This window comes from Rosa chinensis, chromosome 6, assembly GCF_002994745.2.
Source record: "Rosa chinensis cultivar Old Blush chromosome 6, RchiOBHm-V2, whole genome shotgun sequence".
Lineage (NCBI taxonomy): Eukaryota > Viridiplantae > Streptophyta > Magnoliopsida > Rosales > Rosaceae > Rosa > Rosa chinensis.
In genome coordinates, this window is record NC_037093.1 from 243,196 (window position 1) to 257,489 (window position 14,294).

At 37.9% G+C, this 14,294-nt stretch overlaps 1 protein-coding gene across 1 annotated transcript; it reads left to right on the top strand.

The window, feature by feature from the left end:
* The first annotated feature begins 5,203 nt into the window (after positions 1-5,203).
* Positions 5,204-5,969, top strand: LOC112169318 (geranyl diphosphate phosphohydrolase). The gene is made up of 2 exons (XM_024306333.1): positions 5,204-5,363; positions 5,677-5,969. The coding sequence occupies exons 1-2, from the start codon at positions 5,204-5,206 to the stop codon at positions 5,967-5,969; spliced, it is 453 nt and encodes a 150-aa protein (XP_024162101.1).
* The last annotated feature ends 8,325 nt before the right edge of the window (positions 5,970-14,294 follow it).

Sequence of the window (14,294 nt, forward strand, 5' to 3'; positions counted from 1 at the left end):
CGGCGCACATATATATCTAATACAAGGGGAGTCCATTATAGACCAAATTTCTATAAAATCTAATGGCACCATCTACTGTTTTTTTTTTTTCAATCTACATCTAATTATTGCCAACTAGGATAAAATATTACTTTTTTTTTCCCCTAAATTACACATATTGCCACTATTTAAAGCTCATAAACATTAGTGAACTAGCAAAGTTAATGTTCTCTTTAAATACCTTAATTGTAGGTTTTTTATCGGTCCCATTATTATAGCAATTTTCCTTCTACTCATAATTATCGCTAGAATTATGGTGCCATTTCTTTACATATATATATTTTTTAATTCAAAAGCTTTATAGATTTAAATGAATATGAAATTTAATTTTTGCTAATTTAAAAATGATCATTTACCCAATTTCAGCTTAAAAATTGCCCACTTGCTCCACCAACTGTTTTTTAACCCCATTTACCCAAAACACTCTAAGAGATTATTTCCCTAATACCCAATTAATTCTCTTTTTTTTCTTTTTTGGGACTTTTTTGCCCTCTCCTTCTTTTTCACTTAGAGGGAGAAGTCATCCTCCACCTTGCCGGCCTCCGGTGACCGGTGGCCGGGTGCCGACTCCGGTAACCGGAATCCTGCGACAGGTGACCGGAATCCGACAACCTATCACCCGAATCGGGAATCCGGCTAACAGACTGGTGTCCGGATTCCGGCGTCTGAATTTATTGCCCCTAATAATACCTAGTAACCATATTATTGCCCCCCAGTAATCATATTATTGCCCTGCAATACTCATATTATTGCCTCCAAATAATCATATTATTGCCTCCCAAATTCATATTATTTTCGTCCAGTGAATTGTATAAACTCCTAAAACCAAAATGAATACACTACAGGTGACTTGATACACATTTAAGCAAGCGTACGTATCATTGTCAAGATAGGGAAATATTATGCCCAAAGTTTATCGTACCATGGGGATTAGTGGCTAACCCACAATCCTTGGGTAACCGGAAATAAAGACACTTAACAAACAAAGAAAAGAAAAAGAAAATACATAAAAATGTTAATCTAAGACACCAAGCCCTAGCAATGCTCGGTTTTGGTTCTCACCAAAGCCTAATCACAACTAAGAGCCTAGTGATGATTATCTACAATGAGTCGAAATTCAATATTTTGAGAGATGATTTTAGATTAACAAAATGTAAAGCAATTAATGAAAATGAAAATAAATTAATAAAAGTGTAACCAAATAAATGGGAATGTCGGGTGTTAGGGAGGTTCCTTCACCCAAATTCTATGTATCGGAAGCTAATATAATATAGATGCAAATCCCTACTTTAGCGGTAGTCGTATCCAAGGCGGTTCAAGGCTCAAGGACCTAAATTCCCTTTCATGGTATTCCTACTCCGGTTCAAGGGCCGTAGGAACTCACTTGGCATGAATTAGAGCCGGTTCAAGGGTCACTAATTCACATCAAGAGGCGTAGAGATCGAGGAATTAGACTACTAAGCGACCCGCTCGCACAATCATGTAACGGGTGTAAATCACCATGCTTATATAACCCCTCGAATACGAAATTGAAGGTTTCTAGCTTAGGAATTAGAGGGGGTCAAGCCTCTAACTCCGTCCTAGACATGCTCAAAATACACTTCCTATAGTTGACTAGGCTCCTAGACATGCATTTTAACCCAATAAAAATAGATATAAGCATCCATCATATGAAAATTGCATCATTACATTAAATTAAACATCTTTTACACAAAATTTGAGTTAGGGACACAACCCTAACCCCCAACAAGGAAATTACTCACAACCCATAATCATAGACATCAAAATTACAAAATTCAAATAGAAAATAGTAGAGAAGTGTAGGAGAAAACATAAAAAGCTGGCATGACTAGTTTTGAATTACAACTCCTACAAAATACCCAAATATTGAATCTTGTAGAGGTTGAGCCCTTTGATAGATCCTTGAAGCTTTGGGTGAGTAAATCCTTGAAATCCCTAAAATAAAACTAAAGAAAAGAGGAAAAATGGAGGAGAAGGAGGAGAGAGAAAGCAGCCCAAAAGGCCTGACTCTATTTTTTTTTGCTGTAGAAGGGATGTGTCTAGGTTGGAGAGGGTCAGTTAATATATATGGGTGGTCTCGGTGCTACTGTGCGAGAGAAAGATAAGAGGAATGAATAGGGTGCCCACGTGTTTGCACTTGTGTGGCTAGTAGAAAGAAACTGAGGCTGCACGTGCTAGTGATGCTTAATTAAACAATTGTTGAGTTGGCTGTTAATTAATTAAGTAATTAATATTTGATTAATTAACTTAATTAATGAAGCTCCAACTTAACTGTTGTAATTATATGACACCATGGCATATAATGTTATGGTCTTGGATTTCACTCCTTCACTGGCATTGACCACGATTGATCGGCATCAACTATTTCACCTTTTTGCTAGAAACTCCATTTTGCTCAATTTCTCACCATTTTCTTTCGGTTTCCGCAATTCCGCTTATTTTCTGCAAAATAAATAAAAATGGATTAATTACATAATAATTGACTTAAATATTAGCTTATTTCTAGTGTTCTATATACAATTACATGCAGAAACGCGAGTAATCAACAGGGCACAATTGATCATATTATTGGCCCCCAGTAATCATATTATTGCCCCCCAATACTCATATTATTGCCTCCTAATAATCCTATTATTGCCTCAATAATCATATTATTACCCTACAATAATCATATTATTGCTCTCAAGTGAGCCAAAATGAATACATTACAGATACAAAAAAAAATATAAAAAAATCTCAGGATACTGGAAAAAAAAAAAAAAAAAGTGCTCTGGGCACCCTAAAATTGCTCTGGGCACCCACGTCTAAAGCTGATCGTGATTTCTCGCCGGTGCTGGTGTAAGAGAGAGATAGGTGATTGTGCTTGGTTGTATTGGAACTCGATTGTGTACAAGAGATCCATGGGGTTGATATCGTCAATGTCGGGGCGAGAGACGGAGATGATGGTGGTGGTGGGCAACTCCTCGAAAATCTTCGGGGGCTGGAACAACGAGTGCCGGAACGATAACTGCTACAATGGTGAGGCCACGGAGGTTCGGGATCGCCGATCAATCGAATGGCGATGAGAAAGTTGGAGTGGCTGGAGCTCCGACTGGAGCTTCTTCGTCGTCTTCAGGGTTGGACTCCATCTCCGGCGCGGCGCGATGGGAGAGAGAGAGAGAGAGAGAGACCGAAGGTGGAGATCATGGGGGGGAGAGAGAGAGAGAGAGGTTTGGACTGCATCTCCGGCGCGGCGATCGAAAAGAGAGAGAGAGAGAGAGAGAGAGACCGGAGGTGGAGATCATGGGGAGAGAGAGAGAGGTTTGGACTGCATCTCCGGCGCTGCGATCAGAGAGAGAGAGAGAGACCGGAGGTGGAGATCATGGGGAGAGAGAGAGAGAGAGAGAGAGAGAGAGAGAGTGGAGGTGGAGATCGGGGGGGGGGGGGAGAGAGAGAGAGAGAGAGAGTTTGGGAAGGAGAGAGAGACTAAGAGGAGAGGGATAGGTTTTAATTTAATTAATAGGGGCTAAAATGTCAATAGATGTTAGATTGGGTAAATGGGGTTAAAAAAACTCTTGCTGGAGTAAGTGGGCAATTTTTAGTCTAAAATTGGGTAAGTGGTCACGGCCCCAATTCTATTTTAAAGGTAGATTTTGTGTTTTTCATCAATTTACTTGCAACCTGACTTAAAGGTAAAAGTTTAAGTTTTTAACCTATCTAATATGTTTTTATTTTAATTACAACCTAAAGATTAGACTCATATGTTTAGCTAATCTCGCTTCTATGAATTTTCATATCAACCTTTTTCTTAGGTACTCTATCATTGTGAGTTGACCATATTTCTTAGGTTGAAAATCTCTAACTGATCCCTATATATATATATATATATATATATATATATATCGATTAGGTAACATTTGAGAATGAACAATGATTAAATTAATATGACAATATACAAAAGGAAAAGTTCAAACCTATAACAAAATAATTTACCATAAGAAAATTCAGGGTACAATGATGAGAAAAGAAAAGATTTGAAAAACTAAATCTCATGAATAACATATCTTACTAGTAGATACCATACTTTCAAAAGAGAATATGGTCACGAATGCATAGGTGATACACAAGTTCACAACAAATTTGAACTTCTTTCTTATGGTCTACAAGAACCAAGGTTCTAAAAAACACTAGACGCTAGTCGGGCGGTGACCCGGGGACTAGCGCCTAGGGGTCTAGGCGGGAGCCTAGACGGTTTTTATTTTTTTAATTTTTTAATTATTTTTATGAGCTATAATAATATAAATAAAAATATTTAAAGTCTAAAAATTAATTATAAATATAAAAATAGTCAAAATATAGAATAAATTAGGGTTTAGGGCCGCCTAGTAGCCCAGCGCCTAAGGGCAATGCCTAGGCCAAAATCCGATCGATTCCTTACCGCCTAGCGCGCGCCTAAGCGGCCGCTTAGGCTGTTTTTTAGAACATTGACAAGAACTGAACTAGTATTGGTATAGTTTGAAATCATGGTGCTATATATAAAAGTTTTTCTCAATGAAAATTTGAAATCAAAGCATGCATGAATTAAGCTATAAATCACATACTTTTCAAAATGGTATAATTATACATCAACACTCTGTAAGGAATTGAAGACTGCCCAAGGATAAATCAGGCATATAGAAAAATAAGAAAAAAATATTAATTATACATCAATACTCTAGAAGGAATATTGCCTATGTGGATTGGGTGTAGATTGATAGAATTATATGCATGGATTTTTCCCAATATCTCTTTAGAAAATTGAGTTTATATCTAATTTTGTCATTTAATACCACCAGCGAACCTTAATTTGAAACCAGCAATATATATAGAGAGAAGCGAAGAGTCTTTCGATATATAGGGAGGAGTGTTACGTGAGCTGATTTCAACAAGAAGAACAAAGGCATACAATAAGAAGTAGCAGCAGTAAATCTTGTGTAGTTAATGCAGCCGTTTTGCAAGACTTATTGTATTTATCTTTCATACATAGCTCTACTATTGTATCTAGCTTTCACACTTAGCTATAGGTAATTTGTACTTCTATATACATATATACTCTAGTTTGGAGAAGAATACACCGAGAGTTATACCATAGATCTCAATAATTGACAGTTGAAAGATATAAAACATGGTCAACGAGACGGTGGTTGAAGCTGCGATGCCGGGCAAGGTGCCCAAAGTGGTAGTTATAGTGTGCTTGTTGAGAGGGAACAAGGTGTTGTTGGGACGGCGCCGCTCATCTCTTGGTGATTCCACCTTTTCCCTTCCTGGGGGACACCTCGAGTTTGGTAATTGATTATATATCTTTCATTTCTCTCTAATTGTCAGTTCTAATGGCTAATGAGGATCCTCATTTATCTAAGCCTTGAAATTTAACAATAAATTGATTAATCGGTTTTCAAATTTGGCTAAACTTACGTAGAAATGTTTCTTGTATAGAAATGTATTTAATCACGTGTGCGTATCTGATGGTTATCAGTATGAGAATAACATTGAATTTACTTTTCTCCCAATCCTGCTCAAGTACACTGATGTTTTGCGGCCATTTCCATTTCTTACCGGGCTGCATTCGTGTTTAATATCTTATCTATGTACTTGTAGGTGAGAGCTTTGAGGAGTGTGCAACAAGAGAAGTGAAGGAAGAAACTGGTTTGGACATTGATAAGTTAGAGTTTCTGACAGTCACAAACAACCTGTTCTTAGACAAAGCCAAACCATACCATTACGTGGTGATTTCTATGCGAGCAGTCTTGGCAGATCATCAACAGCCTCAGAATATTGAGCCAGACTTCTGTGATGGTTGGGCTTGGTATGAGTGGGACAACCTCCCCAAGCCACTCTTTTCGCCCTTGGAAAAAGCAGTTCAGGATGGATTTAATCCTTTCCTTTTTTAATCTTCAGCTATATACTCATATATTACTACACCTTTGTTTTTTTTTTCTTGAAAGAAACCACTTAATCGTTGTAATATCATCTCAATTACAAAGCTTATCTTATAGATTAAGCTTCTAAGACATCTAGATATGCATGATACTATTTCTTGTAATAATTTCTCTTGGGATATATAGACTGCTCAATTGATCACATCATAAAGTATTCTACTTTCATTAAGTAACATGCACTTGCTAAAATTGTGGCTAAGTATACTTATATGAGCATTTGCCTAAAGCATAATTAGCTCCAATGAGCCACGCTCACACTACCACCAGCGGTACCAACAGCCATCAAGGGTGTAACCTACGAAAACACCACCAGATAGGCTATCGCCTGAGCTCCGGCTCAGCCCAAGATCATGCTGACGCGCCGTGCCAACATCACTTGGCTGAACTACCAGAAGCTGGGAATAGAAGCACATCAGTCCCACATCGAAAACAAGGAAGAGATGTGCCCACATCGAAAACAAGGAAGAGACTAGTCTCTTCCCCACCTATAAAAGGTTCACTCCTCTCTCCTCATTAATTACGCATTTACTACTTACCTAACGTTATTCTGTCAACACAAATACATTGATTGACTTAGGCATCGGAGAAGAGAAGACCGCCAACCATGGTCTCCCTCTGACGCCCTTTGTATTTTATTTGACAGATAGAGGAAGCAATAAGAATATCACAGGTAACAGTTCGCCCCTCGAACCCGTGTTAATCAAGGTTCGGCTACCGCTGAATCTTATACATTAACATTGGCACCGTCTGTGGGAATCTTTGAGCAAAATATAATCCCACCACAACAATCACCATGACTAATTGCTATGCTAAAAATAGCACGCAATTTAAAACCCTTTTTGTTGTCAAGTTGTAGTAGTGAAAGTATGGGATCGTTCTACGCCAAGGATCAAGGGTTCACCTTCAATTTACGTAACTTACAAAACAAAGAAAACTAGAATGTAGAACTAAAGTACGAAAGAAATTGAAAAACACAATTGGGGGGAATTGTTGATTAATTATGCTGAAAATAAAGTAAAAACAAAAGATGAATATGAAGTAATGTTTGTGAATATGATGATGAGCAGTTAGGAGTTCATTATCCACCACTAAACACAATCCAAGTTCCAATTTTTCTTCCTATGTTTATTACTAAGTCATGAGAAAGAGATTGACCAAGTTACAAAGCTAGAAGCAAGCTGAGTACCTTATATTACTTCCTATACTGTCCTAACAAGAACAAGCGCCGTTATTAGAACCTTTTGAAAACATGCAACATAGAGATCACAAGCGGCTCCTACATTTAGCAAGTTCTAAAGCATTAAGCACATATGGAAGGATGTCAATCTAAGTGTACAAACTAGTACAACAAGCGTGTCTAGTTGCATTCCTCATCTTTGGTACACACCTTGGCGAGAGGCTTTACTACTTCGGTTAAAATCACAAAACTATTAGGTGAATTGCTATTTAACCTAGCACCAATTACATGCATATCCTATATGTTTGTAACCACATAAAACATACATATAAAAGACTCATCTAATCCAGAACCAAAGAACAATCTCATTGACAAAGTAACTAAAACATAGAAATTTATTTTGAAACTTGAACCATAGTCTAGCGCTTCGAATTCAAACTACCCCCTAACACAAGAGTATTTAGCTATTCATTGTTCTAAGGTAAACACATAGTAATATATTGAAAATAAGAAGACAAAGTTGAAGAAAAGGGAGTGAAGAGGCACGGAGGATGTTGCTTGAAGATGGATGTTCATGGTAGTGGCAGATGGCGACTTTGGCAGCTTCTTTTCCTTATGCTTGTATGGAGCTTCGAATATCATAGAGCTAGGGGTGTTTTGAGGCGTGAAATCTGTATGATATGGTCTGCCAATGACGCAAAGAAGCCTCCTATTTTTATGGTTTACAAGACTTTAGCTTTTCTCCTCAAAACCGGGTTGAGTTCTCCTTATTCTTCTCCAATTCCACTTGCTTAGCTGCCACACAATCTTCTGAACCTTCCGTAAGTCTTTCTAACCGTCTCTTGATAAGTATAATAATGCAGCAAAAATCCAATAATATTCGTCCTGTTTAAGTAAAAATGGAATTGTAGAGAGAATTGTATTGTATTATTGACAATAGGAGCCCTTTATATAGGGAGTTACAGAGTACATGAAAGGTAATAGAATCCAAACATAACTAGGAAATCTAGAACCTTCTCCTATTACAACTATATGACTAAAACCCTAGTTTGAAGAGGCACACATGATGTCGATATCCTTCAACACTCCCCTTGTGCCGCTCAAACTTGGTGATGGCGCATTGATTGTTGCCTCATTAAAAACTTTGCTAGGTAACAAAAACCCTGTGGGACAAAAATAACCCTGGTCGAAGGACAAAAAGAGCACAACACGTCCTTCACTCTTCGAGATCTAACATGTAGACATCATTCCTCCTCCTGATGTCAATATCTCCCCATAATTGCAACAATTATGGGAGTTTGGATAACTTTCTGAATCCGATGCTCTTCACATGTTTCTCAAAAGTGGAGTTTGGAAACGACTTAGTAAATAAGTTCGCTACATTATCTTCTGATCAGATTTGATTCACTTTAATATTTAGAAGTGCTTGTTGTTGCTGATTGTAAAAGAACTTAGGCGATATATGCTTGGTGTTGTAGCCCTTGATGAAACCTAATTTTATTTGCTCAATACAAGCTGCATTATCTTCATAAATGCATGTAGGTTCATCTATGGTAGACTTCAAACCACTAGTTCCTCGAATGTGTCTGACTACAGACCTTGGCCATATGCATTCTCACACGGTTTCATGTAGAGCAATAACCTCTGCATGATTTGAGGAAGTAGCAACAAGGGTCTGCTTTGTAGACCTCCAAGATATCGCTGTGCTTCTCATGGTAAAGACATAACCTGTTTGGGAGCGACCTTTGTGAGGGTCAGAGAGATACCCTGCATCAGCAAAACCCATCAAGACATCATTGTCATTTTCATGGAGGGGAGGGGGAGGACGTAGGCCACCATGGACTGCGTCATCGGCATCAACATCACGGAATGTGGCATTTTGCCTTGTGGGGTCCAATCCCGCACTTCCGTTATTTCTTTTCTCTCTACAGGGATAAAACAATCCCATATCAATCGTACCTCTCAAGTATCGAAAGATTTTCTTTACACCAATCTAATGGCGGCGTGTTGGTACAGAGCTATGTCGATGTCCGGTCTTGTGCACTGAGCTAAGTACAATAATACACCTATTGCACTTAGATAGGGCACTTCAGCCTCTAATAAGTCTTCGTCCTCATCCCCTGGACGAAATGGATCTTTTCCGGGCTCAAGACTACGGCCGATCATGGGAGTACTTGCAGGCTTTGCTTTATCTTCATTAAGGCGCCTTAGTAATTTTTGAGTATATGCTGACTGATGGATCATAATCCCATCACTACGGTGCTCAAGTTCTAGTCCGAGACAAAACGGTATTTTCCTAAAATCTTTCATCTCAAATTCGGATTTCAAGTACTTAGCAGTTTCCTTTAACTCATCTAAAGTTCCAATTAGGTTCATGTTGTCGACATAAACTGCTACAATTGCAAATCCGGAACTTGTCCTTTTTATAAACACGCATGGACATATTTCATTACTGATATATCCCTTCTCAATCAAGTAGTCACTTAGACGGTTATACCACATCCGTCCAGATTGTTTTAATCCATATAGTGAGCGTCTTAACCATATTGAAAACGCGCTCCGTGGTTTAGAGCCACTTGATTTGGGTAATTGAAGTCCATCTAGAACCTTCATATATATATATATATATATATATATATATATATCTCTGAATCTAGATCCCCATAGAGATATGCTGTAACCACATCCATAAGCTACATGTCAAGTTTTTTAGAAACTACCAAACTAACAAGGTAGCGGAACGTTATAACGTCCATTACAGGAGAATATGTCTCCTCGTAGTCGATTCGAGGGCGTTATGAGAAACCTTGCGCCACAAAGCCGGCTTTGTATCTAACAACCTCATTTTTCTCATTATGCTTTCTAACAAAGACCCATTTATGGCCAACAGGCTTTATACTTGGGGGTGTCAGCGTTATAGGCCCAAATACCTATCTCTTTGTTAGTGAATCCAATTCACCCTGGATCGCATCTTTCCATTTAGGCCAATCTGCTCTTCATTGACATTCTTCAATGGAGTGAGGTTCGATATCATCGTGTTCTATAATTCCTTGAGCAATAGAATATGCAAACGCATCATCAAGGATAATAGAATTTTGATTCAACGTCTCAGGTACACTAGTGTAATTCATGGAGATCTCCCACGTTTCCTTGCTAGGAGCCCGGCCTGAGCCACATTGCCATCACCATTAGTGGTGGCGGCGCCATGCCCAATACCCCTAGGGGTGGCGCCATGTCCATGATTTTTAGGGACATCAATCCTGGCAGGCATGTTTGCAGCAGGTATATGTGATCTTGTCACTTTAGTGATATCAGAAAACGCATCAGGCATAGAGTCTACTATGTTCTGAAGATCAAGAATTCTCCGCACTTCAATTTTGGACTGTGCTGTTCGGGGATCAAGATGAGACAAAGTGGGGACAGACCACGACAATTCATGTCTTTCCTGTTGAATATTATTGTTCTTATCTCCCCCTAACGACGGGAAGACTGTCTCATCAAAGTGACAATCCGCAAATCTAGCGGTAAATAGATCGCCTGTCAAGGGTTCTAAGTAGCGGATAATAGTTTGAGAGTCATATCTAACATAAATGCCTAATCGTCTTTGAGGATCCATTTTGGTGCACTGTGGCAGCGCAATTGGCACATAAACTGCACACCCAAATATGCGTAAGTGTGAGACATCAGGCCCATATCCAGTAACCATCTGGGACACAGAAAATGGTTGAGTGGCAGTAGGCCTCAGACGAATGAGAACAGCTGCATGCAATATTGCATAGCCTCAAGTAGAAACAGCGAGATTGGTGTGCATAAACAATGCTCTAGCGACCATATATTTGAAGTCTTTTAATGGCGGCTTCTACGAGACCATTTTCGGTGTGAACATGAAGAACATGGTGTTCAACCTCAATCCCAATGGACATGCAATAGTCATCAAATGTTTTTGATGTAAACTCTCCAGCATTGTCAAGACAAATTGACTTAATGGGATGATCAGGGTGGTGAGCCCTTAATTTAATGATTGGGTTAGGAGTTTAGAAAATGCAGCATTTCTTGTGGACAAGAGCATGATATGTGACCAGCGTGTCGATGCATCAACCAACACCATAAAATATCTAAATGGTCCGCAAGTTGGTTGAATAAGTCCACAAATATCACATTGGATTCTTTGCAAGAATGAAATATTTTCTTTAGTGTCCTTTGCATAGGATGGTCTCGATCCTAATTTTGCTAAAGAGCAGCTTTGCAAAATGAAAGATGGGCATTAGAAGCAACCAGGGAAGAATCTGGTTGAGCCACGAAGTCACAATTGACTTTAGAAGTAGAAAAAGGAACCAAGGAGGCATTGGTGGCGTCAATACGACTTTTGGGCCGCAAAGGGTAGGCGGTGCCAGCCCTACCTTGGACTGAATTTCGGTTCTGACTTCTTTTCATTTTGAAAAATGGATGACCGTGTGAAGTCTTTAATATACGGATCATCATATCACGACCTGGATATCCCAAACGGTCATGCCAAAGCCTATATCACTACTAGAATTATGTCATTTGGCGTCAGTCCAGAACCGATGTAAAACTAAATTCCGACCGACCTCTTAGTGGCTGATGTAAAAGATCCAGACATCAGTATAAGTGCGTCAACAACCGATGTTCCGGACAACAACCAACATCGCTTCTAAACCACAAATCGATGTATAATCGTTACAATCATCATAATTTTTATGTCAACTATATTTAATTCTTCATATTTTCACATTTTATGCTTAAAAAAGTATATGTCAAACAATATCTAAGTGAACATTTAAATCGATTACAATTTCAGAAATGATGTCTAACACTCTCGTAGACATTAGTCACCAAAAAATTTTGTTTGTTCGTGTCCAGTTTTACGTGCATGTTGCCATCTTATTCTCTTGAGAACGATGTATATGCCTTTGTGTACATTGTGTTTTTTATGTGAAACGATGTTTACTGGTTTGTCGTACATCGTTTCTTTGCAAATAAACTGATGTGTTTCTTGTTTGTAGACATCACTTCTATTTTTGAACACGGATGTCCTATATTTCATGGTAAATCAGTTTAATTTATAACAGTTGATTTGTACATTGACAGTAGATAAGGGTTTGGTGCTTAGATATCGATGTGCATTGGTTTTGTGTACATCGATTTTGAGGTGACATTTCGATATGTTGATAATGATGAGACATTAGTCCAGATTTAGGTACTGATTTCTAATCTCTGAATTGACATCGTTTTCTTTGACATTAGTGTTTTGTTCCCCATTTATATACATCAGTTCATATATAAGAATGATGTGCAAATAATCATCTAGCTGGTGGTGGTTGGAAAAGATCTATAAATACATGTCTCATCATCCAAAAAATGGGGCTTTCCATTAATTTTCTCATCTTCATTCATGATTCTACATAATTCACAAAATAAAACCCCAAAACCTACAAAGGCTAGCCCATACATATATTAGCAACCAACTACATCAGTTCTACATATATACACCAAACATTCCTTCAAAGCAAAAACTAGCCTTTATCAAAATCATGTTAGTAGCCAAAAGTCTTAAACCAAACTCTGCATATAATCAGCCACTTCAATGCGCACCTCATCAATTTGAGCTTGTCTATATGATTTGCGTGTCTTTACCGCCCACTGAAAATATATAAAAGAACATATAAGTCACAATGGGGCTAAACAAGCTAGTACTTAATTAAACCAAATTGTTCTTCATAATAATGCATCTATGTACCTTAGTTGGAAATGAAAGTGTCTCATCCTCTATAATGTCCTTCATGTATCGCATAACATAATAGCCACACTCAACCCCACCCGGTTGTTTAGGTACGCCCTATTTTTTCAAATTATTCAAATAGGAAGGCATATATTGACATACTAGATGTAATGTATTATCTCAACCAATTAAACACATGTATAAACCTTATCGGAAGCGGTTTTACTTTAGGCAGTTTGTTAACCCCACCAGTTTCAGCATTGAAGGTTTTCACCGCACTACACAGCCATTATCATTGTCCAATTTAAATGCTACTTGGTCGGATATGTTAAAAAACAACTCAATGTATATAATGTAATACTTACTTTATCACCGAGGTCTCCCCTTCTTTGTAATGGACTGGTTTTGGCAACGGATCCAATATGTAGATTTCAGCTTCCCATAGGATAGTTAATATCCAATGCTTCCTGCAATAAAAATGAAGCCCACATTATGCAAAACATAAAAGCAGTTTAATGATACCAAGTATACTGTAAATATTGCAGCATTACCCCGGATTGTAAGGCATAAAGAAAATATGATCAGATTTTCCCTCTTTTAACCGATCAACTAAGTACCGCACAAAGTCCAGTCTTTCACAATTATATGTAGCTGTCGGATCAACAAAAGAAAAGGTGTCCAAAAAGGTCCCTTTCAGTAATAAGTTCATGCAAGTACCTGTGTCAAAAGCTAAGACATGAAATGCAGCAAAACCCCATAATCCATATCACATATTAATAAAAAAACTTAACATCTATGTAAACTTCATAACCCCGAAACTACATGCAAACAATGAAATAGCAATACTAATGTCCATTGCCTTCCGTCCAACCAAATGCTACCAATTGTCCAAAAAAAATTTGCCACCCATATCAATTGTCCAAAACGACAAGATCTTTCAACTTATACAACAAAAGACTTTAGATACACTAAATGCTCCCAAATCGAACAATTGTTAATTAAACTTGTTTGATATTCTTCTTTCCAAGAATTCTTGGGCTTTAATCCTCAATACTTACATAACTCATGAATAAAGTGAAGTCGAGAGTTTTAACCCATTATCTAACTAATTACTTATTTCAAAGGATAACACCCACTAAAACTTCTATTAGAACATAAGCAAAACATAATTCAGTTACAAAAGCGTAAAAGCCAAAAAAAAATCCTATTTATCCTTTTTAAGCATATATGTTTAGTTACTGCACACTAAAAGTAATAAGCCAGGGAAAATATATTTTTTACCTCCACCCCTTTAATACAATTGACTATCTAGCAGAAGAGGGAAGTGACTTTGATTCCCTGTATACGTTTCCGCCATTAA

What these genes read in the sequence shown, in the direction of transcription:
- LOC112169318 (XM_024306333.1), top strand. Translation starts at nt 5,204, where the DNA reads ATGGTCAACGAGACGGTGGTTGAAGCTGCGATGCCGGGCAAGGTGCCC. An exon ending in TGGGGGACACCTCGAGTTTG is followed by an intron (nt 5,364 to 5,676) that starts GTAATTGATTAT and finishes ATGTACTTGTAG; the next exon opens with GTGAGAGCTTTGAGGAGTGT.